The sequence below is a fragment of the Cotesia glomerata genome, linkage group LG7, assembly GCF_020080835.1.
Source record: "Cotesia glomerata isolate CgM1 linkage group LG7, MPM_Cglom_v2.3, whole genome shotgun sequence".
NCBI lineage: Eukaryota > Metazoa > Arthropoda > Insecta > Hymenoptera > Braconidae > Cotesia > Cotesia glomerata.
In genome coordinates, this window is record NC_058164.1 from 18,530,320 (window position 1) to 18,556,495 (window position 26,176).

Genomic DNA, 26,176 nt, shown 5'->3' on the forward strand with positions numbered 1-26,176 from the left:
GTGAAATTCTGATTTAAATTTGGTAATATTTATTGATTTTTTAATTATTTGAAGATCAACACCTTTGGCACCATTTACAAGCATTTTTAAAAAATGAATATTACCTTCATGAGGATATGTATAATTGGCCCATACTGGACCACTCTTACGTACTGAATCAACTGCATGTAACAATAAATGGACGTTAAACCTCATTTTCGATTCCCCAAAAAATTTTTGAAAACTACCAACAAATATTATCAACATCTCTTCACACTCATTCAATTCATCTTCAGATATTTCGTGCTGTGATAAAATGAATAAACTTTTTGACAACAGTGCAAGAAGATAAATTATGTCATCACAAAATATATCCAATCCAATAGGTATACTATAAAATAATAATAAAGCATTAAAATCCTTAGCCTTAAAATTATTGAAGTCAGTAAACGCTTTCGGAAGAGTCCCAACTGTGCGAGGTGGTTTGAGATTATTTATCATTTCATCTAGTCTTAATCTTTCGTCTTTGTTTAAGCCTTTTAGTATCAATTCCCACAAAAATTTTGTTACTCCTAAATCCCACGTATGCATACTGTCGAACGGAAAACTCCAAACCATATCGAAATTCGGCAGAGATGATAATGCTGATGGTCCTTTTACGCCGCGACATTCCAGTTTTGGCCTCTTCTCAATGCACTTTGCAACATCTTTCATATGTGAATCATGCGTTCTTAATTCTTCAATTGATGCACTGAATGGGAAATTAATCACAGAACGTGTCCTTGCCACATGACAACTTCAAGTCCTTAAAAGAAAAGCCATAAAAGACACGTGTGGAAACTCAACGGTCTCTTGTTCTCTAAAAAACAAGGCACTACAACTGAATTTAACAACAAAATAAATAAATAATAATTTATTTATCCACTTTATTTTAAGTAACTAAATAACATAAATAAATGAGTATTTAGACGCTACAACATGTGTATGTATGTATGGATTTAATGTCACAATGGTTTTAGACAAATTTAATTACATTGTTGTATAGCCTCAAATTGGCTATAGTAAATTTATTTTGTTCTTTTAATTCGCCCGTGGGAACGCGGTAGGGCGTTCAACTCGCTGTAAATTGATAAAAGCGGGAGAATAGGTTTAAATTTGAATAGGTTAAATCGAACAATATACGTTTAATAAATTTAAAACACTCTGGTTATTTTAGTTTAATTTAGATTTGCTTTGCGCGCGAATCTATTATTTATTATTCAATAGGTTACAAAATAAAAGTACCGACAATAATTTTGGTAGAAGTAAATATTCGCGTGGCGTGCTAAGGTATTGCTTTTTTTTTATTTAAGTGTCCTCCTGTTCCTTGGTTTTGGACTCCCTTGGTTGAGATCTTCGTGCTTTTGGAGTGGGAGAGTCCTAGAGGGTAGTGAGGGTAGTTGCGCGCGCCTCTACAACTCTCGTTTTCAGCTAGCATCCCTTCTCAAGTTCGTAAAAATGGGACCATGCAGTAATGACGTCACGATGACCCTTGACGTTCTCAGGTAATTTGCACCCTGCCCGGATGTCTGGATTTTATGACCTAGTGTTGGTTACTCGAGTAATCCCTTTTTTAGTGAACGTTTTGGAAAATAAGCTTCTCAAAAGATTATGACAATAAAAATTAATAAAATAAGGATTCTCTGGGTTTTCTCAGAGTCGTAAAGAATATTCCAAAACGTTCAGTATTTTATTCTAAGTGACCATTACCTTTAACGTAACTTATTTTAACATAGTAATTTTTTTCCGGCATGTCTAGACTAAAAGGACTGTACTAAAAGTTTCGTGAACCTTGCCTTGGGAATTTTCGGTAATTATAATTCGTCTATACCCTAAAATTTATGATAGAAAAATTCCCATACTTAACAATAGAACTTAAAATAGAAAAGGTTTACAATATTTTAGAGATTCTTATTTTTCTTACTGATTCTATTACAAATAAAAATACATATATTTTAAATCTTACTGGGTTTTTCCCGCTATTATTTATTGCAGCTATCTGCTCATATGTAATTCTATATTAATATACAGAGAGCGTTGTGATAAATCCTTTCGGATTCACAACAACATATTGGAATAATTGAATAGTAAATGGTATTAAATTGAATTTAGAAATGATTAGCAAATATTAAAGTAAATTCCGCATCTGATATAATTTATTGAGCAGATAATACCTTAAAAGCCTTTTAAAATTATAACACGTTAATTTATTCTAATGAATATATGTTAATTAAATAATAATAAATAATGATAAGGATAATCATTGTTAACAACGATCTGATATTATATTATTATTACTGTCTGTACCTCGACCAGGTTTTCTGCGGTTTCCCTAGGTCGCTGTGCTGAATTTAAAGCCAGGTAAATACAGGTACATGAATATGTAAGCCGGCCGCAGCCGCAAATAATAAGTGTTATATATAAATAAGTTTATATAAGTACATGTAAGATAGTATATTACGCACTATGTATAAGGGTAGTTCTAGCAATAGTATAGGTGTATACGTGTAACCATAGTGGGGAAACGTGAAGCTGAGCAGTCAGAGTTGAGACTTTGTGACTTCACTTCTCCCCGAGAGCTGTAACTATTCACTCCATCTCTCCGATTTCTAAATAAACATCAACATTAAGTTCAATTGAACTCTTATCATCGATCACAACAAACCTGATATTGTGCTCTTCGACAAGGCCACTCGTGACATTTATGTCATTGAGTTCTCGGCCCCGGCTGAACACAACATCTCAGCCAAAGAAGAGCACAAAAGAAAAATATATCAGGATCTCCTATTTGAAATTGGCAAACTTTACCCAGGTTACCGTGTCAAACTAGTCGTCCTAATCGTTGGCGTCCTTGGAGGGATGAAACAGTCTTTTGTATCCTCACTTGCCAAAGTTCCAGCTTGCACGTCAAAATCTGAGTTCTTGGCTGTCAGGATGCAGAAGGCTGTAATATTAGGTTCCCTCCGTCTACTTAGGGAAATGACTTTGGCCTGCTGTGGCCGCTAATCGCCTTGTTGTGCGGAGTGGTCCAGCAGTAATGGATGGAGCTCAGGCTGGGCCCTCGGAGAGTCGGACTTCGGGGACAACCCCCCTGAGCATTTAATAACATAATAATAATAATAATAATAATAATAATAATAATAATAATAATAATAATAATAATAATAATAATAATAATAATAATAATAATAATAATCAGGTGGGAGGAGCACACCGGACCCGATAAATGATGATGACACTGGCGCTTTAAGGACTAACTTTAAGTGGACGGAGGAACTGCGAGTCGATCTCTTGGCGTGTTACCAGCGCAGCAAGCCGGGGATGATCGGTTACATAGCCCGGATGCACACTCTTTGGAGTGACATACATCCGGAGCTAGCACATTTTACGCCGAAACACCTGCGTAACTATGCCGCTCATCTCCGGCGTAACAGACGATCGCTTGTGCCGGATAGAAGGCAGTCTGATAGACTTTCCTTTCCGGCGAAATTACACCAAGAGCGACGCCGTTCCTCCTTGGATAACAACAATCCCTTTATAGGACGGCAAGTAAGTATATCTAAAAAGATAACTTACTCCCAACAACAACTTGACACGGTCAATGAAGATCTCCTTACACAGATCCAGAAGGATTCCACTCTGCTCGCTGTGAACCAGATTGTGTATGGTGCAGCAGTTTCGGCTTTTCCGAGAGAGAGACATCGTCTCTCAATCGAGGCAAGGTTGAGACAGCGCATCGCACAACTTGGCGACAAAATTGACAGATCCCGGAAACATGTCTCTCGCATCCAATGTGTGATTGAGTTCGAAACAACTCAACGAGCATACACGCCCCGAGTACGTCGCATTGCTGCTGAACTTCGGTGGCGTCATCACACATTGAATAAAAGTACTCTTCTTGTCATCAAGGAAGAGTCGCTTAATAAATTGCGAGCTCTAGTGACTGCCAAAAAGTCACTAGAGAAAAGGCTGAAACGGCTGGTCGACAATTCGTTGTTTCGATCTAGCCCTTCACGCTTTCTGACACCAAAGACTGTTGTTACCGGGAATTATCCAGCACCTGAGCGGGTGGAAGCCTTTTGGACTGAGTTGTATGGAGATCAACCAAACGTAAACGCCAACACTCCAGCTCTGCATGACTTCAAAGCATTTTGTCGGAAACACCGTCGACAGAATGCTGATGAAGAGAGCCCTGCAGTCAGTGTAAATGAAGTTCGTTTAGCTCTAGATGGCAGCAGAAATTGGGCTGCCCCGGGACCAGATGGCATTAATGTCTTCTGGTGAAAGAAGTTTACTTCTACCCACCTCCATTTGGCCCGTATATTTACATCCTACATTAGAGCTGACGAACCGATTCCAGACTGGCTCGTAGAAGGGCGAACCGTACTGATACCCAAAAAAGGTGACTTGTCTGACCCAAAGAATTACAGGCCTATCACCTGCCTGAATGCGGTTTATAAAATTTTTACAAAAATTTTGAATAACCGTATCTTGCAGGAGATAGGACCTACATGGCAACAGATATATGAACAGCGTGGCAACAAAAGAGGCCTGTCAGGTTGCAAAGAGAACCTGATAGTTGATCGATGTGTCATACAAGATGCGATCTACTATCAACGCAACCTGTCAATGGCCTGGATTGACTATCGCAAGGCATTTGACTCAACTCCTCATGAGTTGTTTTTATACCTCCTCAAGTGCCTGGGGGTCAATCCCGAAACGGTGGAATGCATTCGGCGTACAATGCAGCTCTGGCGAACGCGTTCGGTGTGCTGAAATGGGCCCGAAAGGATTTACGAGATCTCGACATCAAAACCCGTAAGGTTATCAATATGAATCGGAGCATGCACCCCAATTCATCAGTCGCCAGATTATACCTCTCCCGGTCCATCGGTGGGAGAGGTCTGCAGAGTTTAGAGCGGCTGCATGATCGTTTGGTTCTGGGCTTAACATTCGAGGTTGTCAATTTCACTGCAGACGAGGATGACTTCCTTATGCAAATCGTACATAAACATGAAAATGCGCATAAGGGGTCGTTCTTGTATAAGGCAGCTATATATGCAGCAAGAACCCTTGGTCTTGGAGAGATAAACGCTCTTATGGAACTCCGAAAGGAAGAATTTAAGAGCGTCATCAGGAACGCCGAGGAAAAACAACTCCTAGGCGAACTGATGGACAAGTCCATGCACAGCGTGTACTTCAAACACGTGCGTGATCATGGCTTGTCCACCCAGCTGACCTTTTCCTTCTTAAAGTCAGCTGGCCTGATGTCCGAGACTGAAGGGTTCATATTTGCCTGCCACGATGGTGTCATTAACACTCTAGAATACCGTAGCAAGGTACTCCAGATGCAGCTTCTGGACACGTCATGTAGGATGTGTAAACAACACCCGGAGACGCTCATGCACCTTTTGTCGGCATGTCCTGTGCTGGCGAGAGGTGCATATATCCAGCGTCACAACGCTGCCCTGAGAGTACTGTACTACTATCTTCGTCATTACTACGGTATGGATATGACACCAGTGCTGCCTTATCTACCAGGAGATATTCCCCAGGTTGTTGAGAATGACAGTTGCAAAATTTACTGGAACATGCCATTTGCAACAACCCGGCGGATCGATCACAACAAACCTGATATTGTGCTCTTCGACAAGGCCACTCGTGACATTTATGTCATTGAGTTCTCGGCCCCGGCTGAACATAACATCTCAGCCAAAGAAGAGCACAAAAAAAAATATATCAGGATCTCCTATTTGAAATTGGCAAACTTTACCCAGGTTACCGTGTCAAACTAGTCGTCCTAATCGTTGGCGTCCTTGGAGGGATGAAACAGTCTTTTGTATCCTCACTTGCCAAAGTTCCAGCTTGTACGTCAAAATCTGAGTTCTTGGCTGTCAGGATGCAGAAGGCTGTAATATTAGGTTCCCTCCGTCTACTTAGGGAAATGACTTTGGCCTGCTGTGGCCGCTAACCGCCTTGTTGTGCGGAGTGGTCCAGCAGTAATGGATGGAGCTCAGGCTGGGCCCTCGGAGAGTCAGACTTCGGGGACAACCCCCCTGAGCATTTAATAACATAATAATAATAATAATAATATAAAAAATGATAAATAATTATAATGTTAATGATAAATTGATAAATATAATAACAACGATATTTATTATTATTAATATTATTATTATTTTTATTATTGTTTTCAAATTATTGAGTATTGAGGATTAGATTTGAATTTACAATTATCTCAATTACAAAAGAATGCAAAAATTTATGTAAAATTAAAGTTCCAATTGATAATTAAGTTTCTTAATCTAAGCCAAAGAGTATTTGCGGCTTATTTATATAAAATTTTATTGATGCTGCTAGATATTGTACGATAAGTGATACTTTCATTGATTTATATTGAAACTTTATAAACATTCAATTTTTGCGGGAAAAATACAAACTTTGAATTGAAAATTTTTTTAATAACAAATAATGTTAAAATTTTTTTTTAATATAAAATCCCTAGAATTAATTATTAGATAACTTTCCATATATATTTTTCTAAATATATTGTCTTTTAATTCAATTGCATTTATTACCTAGAGTCAATACTTAAAAGAGCTAGAATTGTTTGATTTTGCTTTCTTCGGAAAAGTTAGCTGATCAAAATCTGAGTAATTCTGTTCGAGCACTGTACAGATACTACAAACGTCTTGATGATTGTAGCCTGTAGGTGGCACTACTTGTTAATTAAGCGAAGTTTGAAACGATGATATTTCTTATATAATACGAATATTATTTATAAGTTTACGAATTGTGATATTTACTAACAACAATATGATATTAACACTAAATAATAATGAAAATAATAATAATTATAATAACGACAATATTAACAATGACAATATGGATAATACTAAAAATATTTATAATGGTAAAAATAAATTGATAATATGGTTTATCATTATTAACATTGATATTGTTTTTTAATTATTAAGTATTAAAGTATTAAATTCAAATTTACAACTATCACAACTACAAAAATGTAAAAAATTTTTCAAAATATATGTGAAATTAAAAGCTTACAACTGATCATTTAGTTTATCAATCTGAGCTAAAAAGTATTCGCGGCTTATTGATATAAAATTTTATCAATGCTGCTAGATATTGTACGAAAAGTGATACTTTAAATGATTTATATTAAAACTTTATAAACATTCAATTTCCGCGGGAAAAATACAAACTTTGAATTAAAAATTTTTTTAAAAACAAAAAATGTTAAAATATTTTTTTTAATATAAAATCCCTAGAATTAATTATTAAATAACTTTTCATTCGTATTTTTCTAAATATACTTTCTTTTCATTTAGTTGTATTTATTAACTAGAGTCAATATTTAAGGGCCAGTTTTTCAATCTAGGATAAAATTTTATCTAATGATAAAATATATCTATATATTTCATATATATAAATATACTGGCATCATAATTTTATCCTGGATAAAATTTTATCTTGATTTGAAAAACTGGCCCTAAAAGAGCTAGAATTGTGTGATTTTGCTTTCTTCGGAAGTCAGCTTATCAAGATCTGAGTAATTCTGTTCGAGCAATGTACAGATACTACAAACTTCTTGATGATTGTTGCCTGTAGGTGGCACTACTTGTTAATTGAGCGAAGTTTGAAACGATGATATTCCTTACATAATATTTATTAACCAGTCTAAATACACAACAGACTAAACGTTGTTCGAGTTCTACTTTCTTGGGATAAACCAGTATGATGCACCTAGTGGATCCAGCAGGTGACGCTACCTGTTATTAGAGCGCTATCTATTATGAGAGCGTGAATTCAAACGAAATATTCAAATTAGTAAATATTAAATGATTAAAATCAGTTAAATTTTATATTCGAAGTAAATATTCAAATCATTTATTTCATGCTTTTACACTTACCAGTTGTAATAAACATCTTTTGGTTAACTGCTCTGTTTTATTTACAAAAGAAAATAAAATAAAATAAGGGAAAAACATATTTCGGTACAAAAGGACATTGTAACCGAATTTTCAGAACCCATAAAAGGTACTTGAGTAATTCAAGGACTATTTCTCGCCACATGGAATTTAAAACCCTATGAGGAAAAGTCGTAAAAGACACGTGTGAAACTCAATAAACCCTTGTTCTAAAAGTAACAAAGAATAATAAAAAACCATATGTAACTAAACAAAAATAAGATTGTTAAATAACATTTACTATTAAAATCTAACTTTATATAATATTGAAGTTGAGCAAAATTAAGTTAAAATAATTAATAATTATTATCTTGTATTTAATTTATAATTAATAATTATTATTTAATTTATAATTAAACGATAATGTCTATTCTTTTATACATGATAATAATTAAATTGACTTATAATTTTATTAGAAAATCCGATTGTAAAATAATAGAAATAATATTTAATTCAAGTTATTAATTAGTCAAACTCAAACATTAATCCAACATATTATAAACAATATAATATATATATTTTCATGTTATAGTTTATTATAATTTTTATTGTAATTTAATTTCAAGTTAATTATAAGTTTATTTTATTATAAATAGATTTTAAAAGGGTCTGTTAAATTAATAAAAATAGTTAAATAAACATAATGACTGTATTGCTAAAAGTGTATATTAGTGAAGTCTAACTTTCAGGCCGATAGGCTGAAATAAATATATATAGATATAGAGAAAATACATGTTAGTATATAAGGATCATTTAAATGTAGTAGAAAATGTGTGTGCTTATGTATTCCTTAGAGTGGAAGTATGTATGGAAGTTATGGTGGGAGAAGAACGGAGTTTGAAGCTCTTCGGAAAAACTATGTAACGACACTTCTCACCGAGAGTTTAGATTGCTAAGATCACGTCATTGTAAACCTCAATTTTATATTTTGAAGCTTTTAATATTTTGTCAACTTGAATAATAAATTGAAACCAACTAAATAATTTTGATCAAAATTAAATAACGTCTAAATAGAATTCTTTTATTTAAAATGATTCCTTTCCCGCACTGAAACCGAGTATTTTAATACTCCCGGGCGAAAGAACTACAGTAAGTAAAGTTTTCAATAAATAAAAATAACATCCACTAGATGGAAGCATAACAATACATAACATGTTCAGTGTCTGGGGAATTTTCATTGAAGATAGTGTACATTCTATAATCTCATGGTTGTTGCCTGTAGATGGCACTGTCATTCAATTGAGCGGGTTTTAAATAATCTTAATCTCTTGATAATACGTAACATAACTATGCGTTTGATACATCGTGTCATTTACTAACAACAATATCATAATAACAATAAATAATATTGGTAATCATAATAACAACAACAATAATAGTAATTATAATACTGAAAGTAATAAACTATGCGTTTGATACATTATGTCATTTACTAACAACAATATCATAATAACAATAAATAATATTGGTAATCATAATAACAACAACAATAATAGTAATTATAATCCGAACAAAAACAGTTTCACTGTAAAAAAATCGCGCCAAGTCCACGTTTATAAGACTATTAAGGAAAAAAAAAATTTTTTTTTTCTTTACAAAAAGATATAAAATAGAAAAATGAAAAAATCAACAGACTCGATAGAGTCTGGCGCCAAGTTCCGTTCTCAAGCCAGACTACCGAGTGTGTATATACCGTAAGCAGAACGGTTTTTTGAGGTTACAAATTTTTTTTCAAATTTATTTTGATTTTTTTTCTATATAATATTTTATAATAGTAGTTCATGCTTTTTATTACGCGTATTACTTGATTATTATCAATTATCTTTATAATTTCTATTTAAAATTATTAAAAATAATCAGCACAAACTATAGCGACCCAGATTTTTAGATTTTATAACTTTTTTCGGGAAGACGTCTATTACCTGTAAACCAATGAGTAAGATTACCGGTGACTTAGATCCGGTGACTTAGATCCCGATTACCTAGATTTCCATAACCCAGAATGCGATTACCCAAATTATCAATGACGTAGAATTCCTATGGAGTAGATTACCGATTACCTAGAATCCCGATTACTTAGAATCTGATTGCCTAGAAATTTTATTGGATATAATTCCGATTACACTGAAATCCGATTGCCTATAATTCTGATAACTTACAATCCCTGTGGCATAGATTTCTTATGCCTTGACAAAAAAAAGTTAATTTGAATAGATGGCAGGAGATTATTTTATTCAATTTATATATTATTTTATTTAATATTTGTATTCACTAGCACCTGATAAATATTATTGTGATAAATAATCAACTTTATTTAATTATTTTGACCACTTGTGACTCCGTCGTCCCCTTTCCAATTCGCTGGAAGTTTTTTTTATTCTTTTCTACCCTATAAAAGATTTTTTTTACTCGACGGGCAGAAAGCGTCAACTTTCGGCCCGCTGCGCTAAACGAAGTTGCCCCTTTCTGCCTTCGTCGAGCAAAAAAATATTATATACTCCACGGGAAGTAAATAAGAAATCCTCAGACCACATGTTTGTTGACCTCGGCTTCGCCTCGGCCAAATTACATGTGATCTGAGACATTTCTTATTTTACTTCACTAGGTGTGTAATATACTATTTAATTAAATAAAACAAATCGACTCTAACAAATAAATTAATATAATTGTTGAATTATAAATTTTTAGATAATTGATTTTAAAGAACATTTTATTTCTTTAATTAGAATAAAATTGCAAGTGTCAATCAACTATGCCAGTGTCAATAACTGGGTCTTTTACCTTAATTGTGTCAAAAAAATAAAATAAAATTCTTGTTTTCAATGTCTTGCGTAAAGAATTTTTTAACATATCCAGAGAAAATATGTACATATATCCGTAGTATAAATAATATATTTGGAGATTAAGAAAAGAAACTCATGGAATTCATAGGGTACACTATACAGAAGATTTCTAGACCCATAATCGATAAATCAACCCCATGGACACCGAGTAACAGCCCCATAAAAGGCGTTTTTTGACTAAAATTTTACTTTAAAAAATTCCATTCTCGGTGTCCACTGGAGATTAAGAAAGAAAACTCGTGGAAATCACAGAGTACACTATACAAAAGATTTCCAGTTCTATAATCGATCAATCAACCCCATGGATACCGAGTAACAGTCCCATAGAAGGCGTTTTTCGACTTATTTGTCAAAAATTTGTCACTAAAAAATTCAGTCCTTGGTGTCCAATGGAGAGTAAGGAACAAAATTCATGGAAATCATAGAGTAGACTCTACAAAAAATTTCTAGACCTATATTTCATCGATCCATGCCCTGGACACTGAGTAATAGCCCTACAAGAGGCAAAATTCTACCTATTTGACAGGAAGTTGATGTATAAAAATTAATTTCTCGGTGTCCACAAAAAATTAAGAAAGAAAACTTATAAAAATTTTCGAGTAGACTCTATAAAAAATTTCCAGACCCGTAATTGATCGATCAACCCCATGAACACCGAGTATCAGCCCCATCAGTGACGTTTTTTGACTTATTTGTCAGAATTTCGACTTTAAAAAATTCAATTCTCGGTGTTAGGTAAAGTACGAACTAGGTCGCGAGTTAAATAACAGCATTATTTACTATATTTTTTGTTAAAAAACTATTTATTTTACAGAAGCTTTCCTAACTATTTTTGCGGTGTGTGTGTGTGTGTGTGTGTGTGTGTGTGTGTGTGTGTGTGTGTGTGTGTATGAACGTAAACCTCTCATAACTTTTAAACGGCTCGACCGATTTAAACGGGATTGATAGCAATCGAAAGAGTTTCATTGCCTCTAGATATTTTATACTATTTAAAGTATTTCGGGCCAATAGATTTTGAGTAATCTCGAGATCCTCGACTTAGATGAAATCTCTACCGAGAGCGAAGTCCGTGAAGCACTCAAACGTGAATTCACTGACAACCTGGAGGTCAAACGGGTAAATTTGACAAAACCCACACCACGAGGTAATCAGGCAGCCTTCTGCGAACTAGACGAGCCCAGTGCGATTAAGGCCCTTGACAAGGCCCGTATACGGATCGGTTTGGTAAACTGTTGTATACGCCCAGTAGTAAAAGTAACACATTGTTTTAAATGTCTTGGTTATAGACACCAAACACGTCAGTGTGCGGGACCAGACAGAAGCAGGTGCTGCTACAAATGTGGCGGAGAGAACCACAAGGCCGTAAACTGCACGGAGAAGTTAAAATGCTTCCTTTGTGCTTCGGACAAAGATGCCCAGGATAGTCTATGCCATATTTCTGGCACTGGAGCGTGTAAGGCATTCTGCAAAGCACTTGCAGAAGCCACGAAAGGTCAGAAATGACACGCATACTACAAGGCAACCTGAATAGGTGCGCCTTGGCGCAAAACCTGCTGCGCCAGCGTGTTTTCGAAGATAAAATTGACGTCTGCTTTATCTGCGAGCAATATCTAAACATCGAAGGTAAAACATGGTTCGCAGACGAAACGGGCGCGGCAGCAATTTGGATTGTGAACACAAAGAACGTTACCGTCAACATCAGCGGAGGTGGAGCAGGTTTTGTCTGGATTCAAACCCCGACAACCTACTTCATGAGCGTCTATCTCTCACCTAACGAAGGGATTAGTGTGTTCCGACAGAAACTCGCAAATATAGAAGATGCGGTCACTAAGTTCGACGGCGAAGTTATCGTAGCCGGAGACTTCAACGCTAAATCGGCTGAGTGGGGCGCTGCTTTCTCCGACACCAGAGGAAACGAGGTCGCTGACGTCGTGGCTAGACACGACCTCATAGTGCTGAACACCGGGAGCACCACGACCTTTAGAAGACCAGGGTACCAAGAATCCATCCTCGACATCTCATTGGCGACTCCAAGGACTGCCAACATGATTGAAGACTGGACAGTATCCGAAGAATACAGTGGCAGTGATCACCAGTTTGTGACATTCAGCGTTGGATTGGCATTTGCTCCGGTTTCACAACACGACCTTTCTAAGCGAAAGTGGAATGTCAGGAAGCTTGATCCAGAGGCATTGCAAGCTTCACTCGCACGAAGCTGGTCTATCCTCCAGAACAACCCGACACCGAATACCTGCAGCGAGACGGAAAAGGCAGTGCTAAACACGATGAAGGAAATTACTGCCGCATGTGACGCCTCTATGCCGCGGCTGAAAAACCAGAGCTTCCACAGGCCGGCGTACTGGTGGTCAGCAGACATAGCAGAACTTCGCAAAATATGCCATCAGCTACGTCGCCGAGCAAAGAGAGCTACGAAACGCTCCCCAAGCCAGGACTTGTATTTAAAAGAGTACAAGCAGGCCAAAAAGACGCTAAACCGAGCCATTAAAGCAAGTAAAGCGAAACTGTAGAAAGAGATCTGCAACGATCTCGACAATGACCTCTGGGGTAAAGCCTACCAAATTGTCGCCAAACGACTTGGAAAGGTTTCACCAGAGGCGCCGAAGTCTCCAGCCTTAATGGATAGCATCGTAGCGGAGCTTTTCCCCAAACACCCGCCGCGGGAGAAGAAACACTACACTAAGAACAGCGAAGTAACACCCTTCACAACTAAGGAATTACAAGACGTGGCCAAGTCACTCAAAACAGGAAAGGCACCTGGACCTGATGGCATCCCGGCATCAGTGATCAAAACTGTAGCCCTGGAATACCCAGACATACTCCTGAACACCTACAACGCATGCTTGGCAACTGGCACGTTTCCCGTGGTCTGGAAACGGCAGAGATTGGTTCTCTTAGACAAAGGTAAGGGAACCCCCATAACACCTTCGTCGTTTAGACCACTCTGTATGCTGGACATTGCTGGAAAACTGCTCGAGAAGCTCATACAAGGGAGACTTCGTAACGACATAGACCGTGCTGGAGGTTTTGCCACAAACCAACACGGCTTCCGGAAAGGACGTTCAACAGTCGGCGCGATCCAGAAAGTCGTAGCGACAGCGAGAGAAGCATGGACTGGTAGCCTCAAAGCCCGCAAGGTGTATCTTGTCCTCACGCTAGACATTAGAAATGCCTTTAACAGCGCAAATTGGAGAGATATTTTGGACGCCCTGGAGCACAGATTTGACGTGGAGCCGGAGAATCTGGCACTAGTCGACAACTACCTTGACGAGAGAAAGCTGATAGCAGAAACCACGGAAGGTCCACAAGAATACGCCACAATGGCTGGCGTGCCGCAAGGCTCAATAATGGGGCCCGATCTATGGAACGCGGACTACGACGAGCTTCTGGAAATCCCGTTGCCAAAGCAAGTGGAGCTAACGGGCTTTGCAGACGACGTCGCGGCCACGATAATAGTAGACAGCGTAGAGGAGGCCGAACTACTCATTCGGGAAACCATTGATGCTGTCGAGACTTGGCTCGATAAACACCACCTGAAACTCGCAAAACACAAAACCGAGATGGTCGTTCTGACTCGCCAAAAATGGTTCCCAAAACCATTTGCTGTGGACATGGGAGGAATAACGCTAACGTCAACAAGGGCCCTGCGCTATCTGGGGGTAATGATAGACGAGAAACTATCTTTCCGCGAACACCTCGATAGTGCATGCCAGAAAGCCAGCAAGATGGTGTCTAGCCTAGCAAGAATTATGACGAATACTATGGGACCAAGAACCAAAAATAGGAGAGTCCTTCTGGAAGCAGTCCATTCGGTACTGCTTTATGGAGCGGAAATATGGGCAGATATATTAAAGCAGAAAACCTATCGGCGGAAAATGGCAGCAGTGCAGCGGCGAGGCGCTCTTAGAGTTGCCTGCGCCTACCGCACGGTTTCCGATGCGGCTGTATTGGTCATTGCGGGAGCTGCGCCCATCGACCTATTAGCGTTCGAGAGAGCAAGACTCTACGACGCTAAAATCGGTGGCGAAAACATGAAGGAGGCAAGAACGAGGATAAAAACGGAAACGCAGCAAGAGTGGCAGGACCGATGGACGTCGGGAGAGACAGGCAGATGGACAGCGCGACTGATCCCAAACATCAACGTCTGGCTTTCTCGGAAGCACGGGGACACCGACTTCTTTCTGACCCAGCTACTGACGGGACATGGGCAGTTCAATGCCTATCTATTCAAGATGGGTTTGCACAGCACACCAACGTGCAAATACTGTCCAGACAAAATTGACAACGCCGAGCACACGTTTCTCGAGTGTGATCGATGGAAGGACGATAGAATCTGCACCGAAGAAACAATGGGCACCGCGCTCTCCCCTGAGAGCTTGGTAACCTGCATGATCAAAAAAGAAGAAAACTGGACAGCTGTAGTAGCCTACGCGCAGCGTCTCTTGAAAGAAAAAATCGCAGATAGGGATTAGAAACCAGTAATAACAAGAAGTAGGTGTCGTGAGGCACAACATGGACTGGATTGAAGTAATGCTAACGCGGTCCTGATCCAGTCTTCCCTGTAACATCTATAGGGAAACGAGAGAGGAGGATGTTTAGTCGGTATTGTTGCAAAATAATATTGTCTTCTGAGTCCGACATACCCAGGCACCAACACCTAGTCCTGGCAACAACACCAAGTCCTGGCATACGTAAACGTATTTTACCTCCTCTATAAGAAAAAAAAAAAAAAAAACATCAGTATACTGATAATCAGTATACCTAGGTATTGTGATAATCAGTATACTTATTGTGATAATCAAAATACCACGTATTTTTAGTAGCACAATACCAAGTATTTTGATTATTAAAAAAATATCCTTTGTAGCAAAATACTTTTTTCTCAGTGTAGAGCTTGTTCTGAGTAAACTTAGTTAGCCTAAGTATAGTCAAAGCATTCCCGGCTATACATATATATATATATATATATATATATATATATATATATATATATATATATATATATATATATATATATATATATATATATATATATATGCTATATATATATATATATATATATATCTACTACACTATACATATCTTATTAAGTTTACTTGTAAGTTCGGCTGAACACGCTCATAGTGTAGACCCTGTAAAAATTTTTCAGACTCATACACGGAAAAAAAACTGTAGCTGTCCAGGCGATCAACGCGGGTTTCCAAGCTTAAGAATCAATCAGTTTTTAGAATCGATTGGTGAAGCCAATAAAAATCTCACAAATGAATTAACCGATTTAAAAAAAATTGAAGGCATTCTATGCAATTTTTCTAGATCAAAAAGATTATTTATCACTAACCAAACAATCGGACGTGAAATTTCAAAGATGTGTTAAAAAAATATTTTTTTAATTTTTTAAAATTAAATATCTCTCGAACCATTCAACCGATTTTGACGTTATTGGCGGCGATTGAAGTGATTTTTTTTAAGCTCTACAAATCTCCTCGTTGAATCAAAAACGATCCAGGAATAAATGTCGGAGTTACGTAAGAAAAAAAAAAAACAATTTTTCCCAAATATTTTGTTCACGATACCTCACATACGAATCGACCGATTTTGATCGCGTTGATGGCGATCGACGCAGTTTTTTAAGCTTGAGAGCTGATTAGTTTTTGAAAAGATTGATTCAGCAGATTAAAATTTATTTCAAAAAAAACATTTTCTGAAAATTTTATTTTCGAGATTACTCAAAATCTATTGGCCCGAAATACTTTAAATAGTATAAAATATCTAGAGGCAATGAAACTCTTTCGATTGCTATCAATCCCGTTTAAATCGGTCGAGCCGTTTAAAAGTTATGAGAGGTTTACGTTCATACACACACACACACACACACACACACACACACACACACACACACACACCGCAAAAATAGTTAGGAAAGCTTCTGTAAAATAAATAGTTTTTTAACAAAAAATATAGTAAATAATGCTGTTATTTAACTCGCGACCTAGTTCGTACTTTACCTAACACCGAGAATTGAATTTTTTAAAGTCGAAATTCTGACAAATAAGTCAAAAAACGTCACTGATGGGGCTGATACTCGGTGTTCATGGGGTTGATCGATCAATTACGGGTCTGGAAATTTTTTATAGAGTCTACTCGAAAATTTTTATAAGTTTTCTTTCTTAATTTTTTGTGGACACCGAGAAATTAATTTTTATACATCAACTTCCTGTCAAATAGGTAGAATTTTGCCTCTTGTAGGGCTATTACTCAGTGTCCAGGGCATGGATCGATGAAATATAGGTCTAGAAATTTTTTGTAGAGTCTACTCTATGATTTCCATGAATTTTGTTCCTTACTCTCCATTGGACACCAAGGACTGAATTTTTTAGTGACAAATTTTTGACAAATAAGTCGAAAAACGCCTTCTATGGGACTGTTACTCGGTATCCATGGGGTTGATTGATCGATTATAGAACTGGAAATCTTTTGTATAGTGTACTCTGTGATTTCCACGAGTTTTCTTTCTTAATCTCCAGTGGACACCGAGAATGGAATTTTTTAAAGTAAAATTTTAGTCAAAAAACGCCTTTTATGGGGCTGTTACTCGGTGTCCATGGGGTTGATTTATCGATTATGGGTCTAGAAATCTTCTGTATAGTGTACCCTATGAATTCCATGAGTTTCTTTTCTTAATCTCCAAATATATTATTTATACTACGGATATATGTACATATTTTCTCTGGATATGTTAAAAAATTCTTTACGCAAGACATTGAAAACAAGAATTTTATTTTATTTTTTTGACACAATTAAGGTAAAAGACCCAGTTATTGACACTGGCATAGTTGATTGACACTTGCAATTTTATTCTAATTAAAGAAATAAAATGTTCTTTAAAATCAATTATCTAAAAATTTATAATTCAACAATTATATTAATTTATTTGTTAGAGTCGATTTGTTTTATTTAATTAAATAGTATATTACACACCTAGTGAAGTAAAATAAGAAATGTCTCAGATCACATGTAATTTGGCCGAGGCGAAGCCGAGGTCAACAAACATGTGGTCTGAGGATTTCTGTTACTTCCCGTGGAGTATATACTATTTTTTTGCTCGACGAAGGCAGAAAGGGGCAACTTCGTTTAGCGCAGCGGGCCGAAAGTTGACGCTTTCTGCCCGTCGAGTAAAAAAAATCTTTTATAGGGTAGAAAAGAATAAAAAAAACTTCCAGCGAATTGGAAAGGGGACGACGGAGTCACAAGTGGTCAAAATAATTAAATAAAGTTGATTATTTATCACAATAATATTTATCAGGTGCTAGTGAATACAAATATTAAATAAAATAATATATAAATTGAATAAAATAATCTCCTGCCATCTATTCAAATTAACTTTTTTTTGTCAAGGCATAAGAAATCTATGCCACAGGGATTGTAAGTTATCAGAATTATAGGCAATCGGATTTCAGTGTAATCGGAATTATATCCAATAAAATTTCTAGGCAATCAGATTCTAAGTAATCGGGATTCTAGGTAATCGGTAATCTACTCCATAGGAATTCTACGTCATTGATAATTTGGGTAATCGCATTCTGGGTTATGGAAATCTAGGTAATCGGGATCTAAGTCACCGGTAATCTTACTCATTGGTTTACAGGTAATAGACGTCTTCCCCTTTTTTCTTATGTAAAAAGCGGACGGCCAGAGACTAAATAATATAAGGATGCATGCTAATCTTATAATAGATGGGAAACTACAGTGAAAAAAAGATATTTGACAGCTTGCAATTACACACGCCAGGCGGCGCAAGAATAACTTTTACATGAACTATAGCTTAAAGGGGATAGTTTGCCACCGGAAATGTATTAAATTAAAATTGTCAATTTTTATTATAATTACAAAAAATACTGAAATCCGAACAAAAACAGTTTCACTGTAAAAAATTGTGCCAAGTCCACGTTCATAAAACTCATCTCAATAACATTTGCACTTTACAAAAAAAATTAGGCTCGTTTTAATAATTTTCATTCTCTACAAAAAGATGTGAAATACAAAAAAATACCAAAAAACCGAAATAATGTTGAAAAAATTTTTAAAAAATTTGTCGAAAATTAAAAAATAAAAAAAAAAAAATTTTATCGTACTTGGCGCGCGTCATTGAGTACCCCATATTTTTTCAGGATAAATAAACATCCTTTTAATGCTGAGAAATTTATAAGTAAGTCAACCTATGTTATTTCATAATAAGTTTTACAAAAGTTAGGTAAAATTGACATGTCATACGCAGTTATGCAAACTACATATAAGTCGATACGCATGCATACGTTGGGTCGGTTGCATTGTGAGAATTGTGTTTACTAAAAAATAAAACATATGGCCGACTAAATTGGGAAAATGCGGTGTGAGTGCCAATCAAAATGTGTTAATTACAATTCAACGAAGCAATATCAAACTTTAATATTGCATAAGGTTCTTCATTAAAGGTTAATGACGAAGCTGAAAAAAAATGAATCCAAAAATTTTATATAATTTCAGATTTCTTGAACACACCACCATATTGACAGTTGTTCTCACTAAAGATCTAAAAAAATTTTAAGAGCGGGTTTTTTCACTAAAACTGATAATTAATACACTAAGCAATGTTTTCAATGAGTTCAGTATCCTTGACTCATGAAATCTATATAAATATATAATATGATTATATATATACAAGCGAAATCGATTTTTCTTGAGTTGAAATTCTTCCGAAAAAATTTGGGGTACTCAATGACGCGCGCCAAGTACGATAAAAATTTTTTTTTTTATTTTTTAATTTTCAACAAATTTTTTAAAAATTTTTTCAACATTATTTCGGTTTCTTGGTATTTTTTTGTATTTCACATCTTTTTGTAGAGAATGAAAATTATTAAAACGAGCCTAATTTTTTTTGTAAAGTGCAAATGTTATTGAGATGAGTTTTATGAACGTGGACTTGGCGCAATTTTTTACAGTGAAACTGTTTTTGTTCGGATATATATATATACAAGCTCATACCTGCCCGCTTCGCTGGGCATACAATAAAATTTTATAGTGTAACCGAGACGAAAAATATAAACAAAATGATTAATTTAAAAAAGATAATGAATATAAATTTTGAATTAGAGAAAAGTGATTGTTTGTGATGACCGATGTTAGCGAGTATTAAATATATGAGAAAAGTATTTTATTATTAACAATCAATCAATCAATGGGTCAGTTAGTCAGTAAATCTGTCATTATACAGATTTCCGCATCACCCATGAGGTACTGTGTAGTGAGATTCGTTCCCATTATTTTACATGGCGAGTCCCCAGTAGGCCTAAACCATGTAAAAATTACCAACATGAAAATAAAGATATATTCTGAAAACTTTTTATTTAAAAAAAAAAATTTTTTTTTAATTTTTTAAATCCATTGAGTTATATTTTTTAGTAAATTTCACTTTGATGTTCTTTATTTTTTATGTATGGCAATTTTTATAAATATCAACGAAATTTTTATTTTTTATCACATTAATTTATTTCTTTCAATTATTACATTTAAGTACATATTATTATCATATGATTACTTATAATAATTGTTAAAAATATATAAAATCTAAAATAATGTACTTACATGTTTAAAACTTCTTTATATACAACATTTTTCGTTCGCTTCTCTGGTTGAAGAATGATGAGATCTTCATAGGAACTTACTCTTGAACATGCTACATAAAATTGACCATGGGAAAAACAGTCACTTTGCAAATCTACACCAGCTAATTTTAAACTCTGCCCTTGAGCTTTATTAATAGTCATCGCGAAGCAAACTCTAACTGGAAACTGCAAACGCTTAAATTCAAAATGATAATCTGATGGAATCAAAGGTATTCTTGGAATGAATACATTTTCGCCCTCATACTTTCCTGTAAAAATGGTCGCTTCAATTAAATTTTTCCGTAGAGTTTTTACCTGTAGTCTGGTGCCATTACACAATTTGGGAGGATTCAAGTTACGCAACAACATTATCGGTGTACCAATCTTTAGATGAAGAATATGAGGTGGTATGCCTGGCGGGTTAAGTGTATGCAGAAACTCAACAGGATAATGAACAGTTTCCTCTACTTCTATGACTGTATCCACAGACTCATACTTCATATGTTCAGTTGTTTGTTGTTCTAGCAGTAAGGTATTAATCCTATCAGCTGATTCATTTGTTGGAGTCAGAATAGCTCTTTCTTTTAACTATGATAAACTATCTAATGCACCACGTTGAATATTCGGGTATATTCTATTAATCAAAGTAATCAACTCTCCCACAGTTTCACAAAGGTTACTTGGAATGGTTATTTTTCCTTCTTCTTCTGGGAGATTTCCGTTACCTATGTCAATCAATAATTCTGAAAACTCTTTCGCTCTCAAGTCATTTTGAAGACATACCCTCATATTAACTTTCAACGATAGGACTTTTATATTAGGCCATAAAATTGAAGATTTTAGGCAGGCTTTAATTTCATCTGCACGTGTCCCTCGTGGTACAACAGGTAAAGTTTGTCTGAAGTCACCAGCTAAAAGAATAGTCAACCCACCCATAAGTCGATTATTCTCTCTAATGTCTTGAAGTGTCTGATTAAAGGCCTCAACACCTTTCTTGTGGGCCATAGTACACTCATCCCACACTATAATTTTTGTTTCTCTGAGTACATGCGCCATGTCACTTTGCTTTGAGATATTACAAATGGGATTATCGGAATGATTCAAGTTGAGAGGTAGTTTAAAAGCTGAGTGCGCCGTCTTGCCTCCATCAATTAACGTAGCTGCAATCCCTGACGAAGCAACAGCAACAGCAATATTTTTTCTACTTCTAATTTTAGCAAGCAGAAGATTGATCAAGAAAGTTTTCCCAGTTCCACCAGGAGCATCAAGAAAAAATAACTTCCCTGAATTAGAATCAATATTGTTCAAGACTTCATCATAAACTTGTTTCTGATCGTCATTTAATTTCGAAACCCCTACAGAAACTGCTTCGATCAACTGAGAAACATCATAAGCCAATTCATTCATGTACTGACGGTTGTTAATAACGTTGCTTTGCTCTCTTAATGGTTCTGGAAGCCCAAATTCTAACAATGACTTACCTGACATTGATGTAACAATATCTTCAAGAAGGATAAGACACTGGTTGTAAACGATATCAACGATCAGTTCAACATCTCTACTCTCTCTTTCCATTTGTCTTTTGATATCTTCTGCCAAACTTTCCCGGTACTTTGTCCATAATTTTATCGGATCTCCCACTTGACAAAAAACCAACATAATCGCGAATAACTCTCTAATTTTATAAGGAGAATAAAAAATAGAAGCTTCCTCTAAAGTACGATCCCAGTTAATATCGTCTTCCAATAATCCAAGTGCTCTGCAAGTTGCTTGAAAAGTCGGATGCTCTACCCCTTCTACAGTTTTTAAATCATTGAATGAAGTAGGACCACGAATCTCATGTAGGAGAAGGCGTAAATAGTAGTATTCAGCATTACCGGGATAGACAGTATACACTCTACCTAACACATGATCTTTTTTAATTTCTGGAAAACCTGTCACAACTTTTCCTTTTTTCCTCCTAATAAATTCATTGTTTCTCCAAACGTAATAACCTGGAACTTCACTATACAAAAGAATTCGCGCAAAACCATCTACTTTACAGAGATCGAAAAAACCTATAAGCGTTGTTTTCTTTGGATTCGCGATTTTATAAACAATGTTCTCTTCTGTGAAATAAACTCTTTGACCATTTTCTAGATGAACAACAAGAGGATATCTCTCATGAATGTGAAAACCGAAAATACGCCAGACTGCTTCAGAACTGCTTATGTATCGTCCTGCTTCATACCTAGAAACCTCATCTAAATTTTCAACGGTAAACGCTGCCTGACCAGAACCCTTATTTACGTACTTGCAGATGTATCTGATAGATTTAACTGAATTGCAATACTCAATATTGATATGAGCTTTGAAAGTACGTGACAAAACAGGATTAAATGGTACCACCCATCGATTATCAATATCATTTCCATTAATTTTTATTGCTATTCCACCGTCTTCCGGAGACCGCCTTCGATACTTAGGATATCCATCTTCACCTGTTTGAGTTTCTTTTAAGAAAGGCCTTGGGTATCGTTTAGTGCAAACACCAGCCAGCATGCAAGGTGAACTGAAATTGAAATCTCCACACGGGCCATGAATCATTATTGATTTAATAATTTCATGAAGTGTTTGATCCTGATCGGGGTCAGGTAATTCAGCTCTTATAACTTCGTCAATAGAGTCAGGTCTTATTTTTCTTCCAACCAAAGAAGAATATGAACATGTGGAAGTCCACGCTTCTGCCATTCCACAGTATACATGTTACACCTTACATTGCCAAAGATACAACCTTTTGTCAGAAGATTCATCATGTGCTTAACTTTCAAACAAAATACCCTCGCAATGATATCGTGTCGATCATAAGATTTTTGTCCTTGTCTCAAAAAATCTTCAATTTCTGACCATTTAGGATTGTAAGTGAATGTAATGAATAAATCTGGACGTCCGAAATGCCGTACGTACGTCATAGCGTCTTGAGTTTGTTCATGCATGTAGCGGGGTCCACCGGTGAACGAAGACGGCAATACAACCATTCTACCAAGTTCTGAAAACTGTCCATCTCTTTTTACTATAGCGTCTTTTAGGTGGATATATTCCTCACTCCTAAGTTTTGTTTGATTATTACGAATCCAATTGAGCCTTTCAGTTTCAATCTTAGCATACATGTCAACTAAAAACTGATTAAAGAGATTACGAAAGAGTACTAAATGACATATTTCACTAACACGCTCCATTAACCTATAACTGTAGAACTCAGAAGCAGAGACAGTCTTCTTGAGAGGGGACCTAGTCTTTGCGTCACGTTTAGGTATGTTTATGTAATAACCATCCTCTCCACGGAAAAACATCAAAGGGTACTGGAGAGCATCGTATGCACGATGCGTTTCACTAATCCGTATTAATTTATTGTCTATACTGTAAAGAATTATATCTCTTTTTTCGAAAGCCTGACCAAAAATAACAACTGCTACTTCATTAGTTTGAGGAACATTGAAACGACTCTTGTGCTGACCTTGCGGTTTTCTATCGGCATTAATTACAACTTTGAACTCTTTTTGGTTTTTAGGAACTGAATCGATAGCGGCCTTGAAATCCAAAATATATTTATTATTTTTATGAAGCGACTTCTGTAGTTGGCTAACTAATTCGGGTTTAACACCAGGAGTAATTCCACAACGGATTTCACTCTCACGTTTATCATCCCCAAGAAAGTACAACTGAAGAAAAGAAGGATTCTGATGAGGTTCAGCCATAAGGATACCTATTCTGTGGTACACTTGCCTCTGAATTTTAAATTATATAAGTTATAAGTTATTAAGATTGGTAATTCAGATTATTATTTCTTATCTTAGCACCATTTTTTTTATAAAATATGAATTTTAGTGATCAAGATTATGAAATTAATCACATATTAATTGGGAATATAAACAACAATGTTATTATATAAATTTTACCCAAAATTAACATCGATAAGTTAATGAATAAATTTATTTATGCTTATAAATATAAAAATGAATATTTTTAATCGTTATTATTAAGAAATTCATCACAAATTAAGTGGTATTAAAAAATATATTTAAGGTTGGCAATTGCCTAATCGGCTCGGTACCTGCATTTCGAAAGAGTGGGACCAGGGTTCGATTCCGGCGCGCACCAATATTTTTCAATGATTATAAACTAAGAATATGTGCGTTTCATTGCCAGCCTCTGTACCGGTCGGGTTTTCTGTGGTTTTCCCGTATAGTTATGGAGGTAAAATGTCATTATAGAAGTACCTCCATACTATTTAAGACCGTAATGCAAATGCAGGTACTGATTATAACGCGTAAGTCGGCCACAGTCGCAGCACATGTGTGTCGGGCATGTAAGAAAAAATCCCGACATGCAGGGGAGTGGGGACGAAAAAGTGGTTGAGAGTTATAATGACGGGGTTGAGAGACTATATTGCGGAGAAAAAAGTGGAGAGACAATAATTCCCCACCCTCCCTTGTAAAACACTCTACAGTGATACAAGTAAAACCATCCTCAATTATAACCTCCTCAAAAAAATATATTTATTATTATCCATTTTATTAATAATTATCTTAAATCTACCTTTTTTTATAATAATTTAACGATATTGTTGTGAAATTTTAGAGAAGATACATCAAACACAATTTACCATTTTAATTTTAACCATTAAAATCAATATAATCATTTAACAATATCAACATTAATATTTATGTTATATTTATCTGTTTTATGATATAATGGAGTTCATCCTTCATTATCATTCCAATACATATTAGCTATTTCAGTTATTAATGATTTAGCTATTCTTTCTTAAAAAAAGTATGATTATGAATTCCTACTGTCCCAACAATCAATCGATAAAAATCGATGTATTTGCCTAACACTGTATAGAATAATACTGTTGAATAATAATTGTATAGAATATTAATATTTAGTAACTTTCTACTTTTATTCTAATCATTCTTCTGAATTCAGTTTACAACCGAATTGGTTATCACAATTTATCTATTTTAACAGTTGTTATAGTAACGGTAACCATGGCAACGATAACCATGGCAACGGTAACCATGGCAACGGTAACCATGGCAACGGTTGATTAGCGTAGACGGTTGCGGGGGGGGGGGGGGGGAGCTCTATAATTGATGAGTACCACTTGATGGTTTCTTAGATTGGCGAATCAAAATGACATTTTCTAAAAAAAAAAAGAGAGAGAGATATAGGGAAGGGGGAAGAAGGCACGGGAGGGGAGGGGAAGAATGAGAGGGGGGGGTAGCATACGTGATGGTAGACGAAAAATCTATTTTGGCTAGGAATTGCGTATAATCCGTTCTTAGTGAGCGTCTACATCACGAATGGAGTAACTATGCTAAATTTCAAGTCAATCGGGCGAATATTTTCGGAGATCTCGTGATGAGTGAGTGAGTGGTATTTCGCTTATATATATATAGAAGATATATATATATATATATATATATATATATATATATATATATATATATATGTATATATATATATATATATATATATGTCGGATTAGCGTTGGGTTGAGAAGGGCGCATACTATTATTATTATCTTGAGACATTTTATTATTTAATCACAATATCTAGATGACACAAATATCGTACAACTTTATTAATACACAATTATAGTTTCTTGTAACAATGTTTTACT

General features: G+C 35.6%; 2 protein-coding genes across 2 annotated transcripts; both read right to left on the reverse strand.

Moving 5' to 3' along the window:
* Nucleotides 1–20,484: 20,484 nt before the first annotated feature.
* Nucleotides 20,485–21,009, reverse strand: LOC123269715 (ATP-dependent DNA helicase PIF6-like). Its single transcript, XM_044735550.1, has one exon. It carries the CDS (start codon nt 21,007–21,009, stop codon nt 20,485–20,487), a length of 525 nt encoding a protein of 174 aa, XP_044591485.1.
* Nucleotides 21,010–21,096: 87 nt separating this feature from the next.
* Nucleotides 21,097–23,094, reverse strand: LOC123269716. Its single transcript, XM_044735551.1, has one exon. It carries the CDS (start codon nt 23,092–23,094, stop codon nt 21,097–21,099), a length of 1,998 nt encoding a protein of 665 aa, XP_044591486.1.
* Nucleotides 23,095–26,176: the final 3,082 nt, after the last annotated feature.

Excerpts from the sequence above, each read along its gene's own strand:
- LOC123269715 (XM_044735550.1), bottom strand. The coding sequence starts at position 21,009 with ATGAAGTATGAGTCTGTGGATACAGTCATAGAAGTAGAGGAAACTGTT.
- LOC123269716 (XM_044735551.1), bottom strand. The coding sequence starts at position 23,094 with ATGATTCATGGCCCGTGTGGAGATTTCAATTTCAGTTCACCTTGCATG.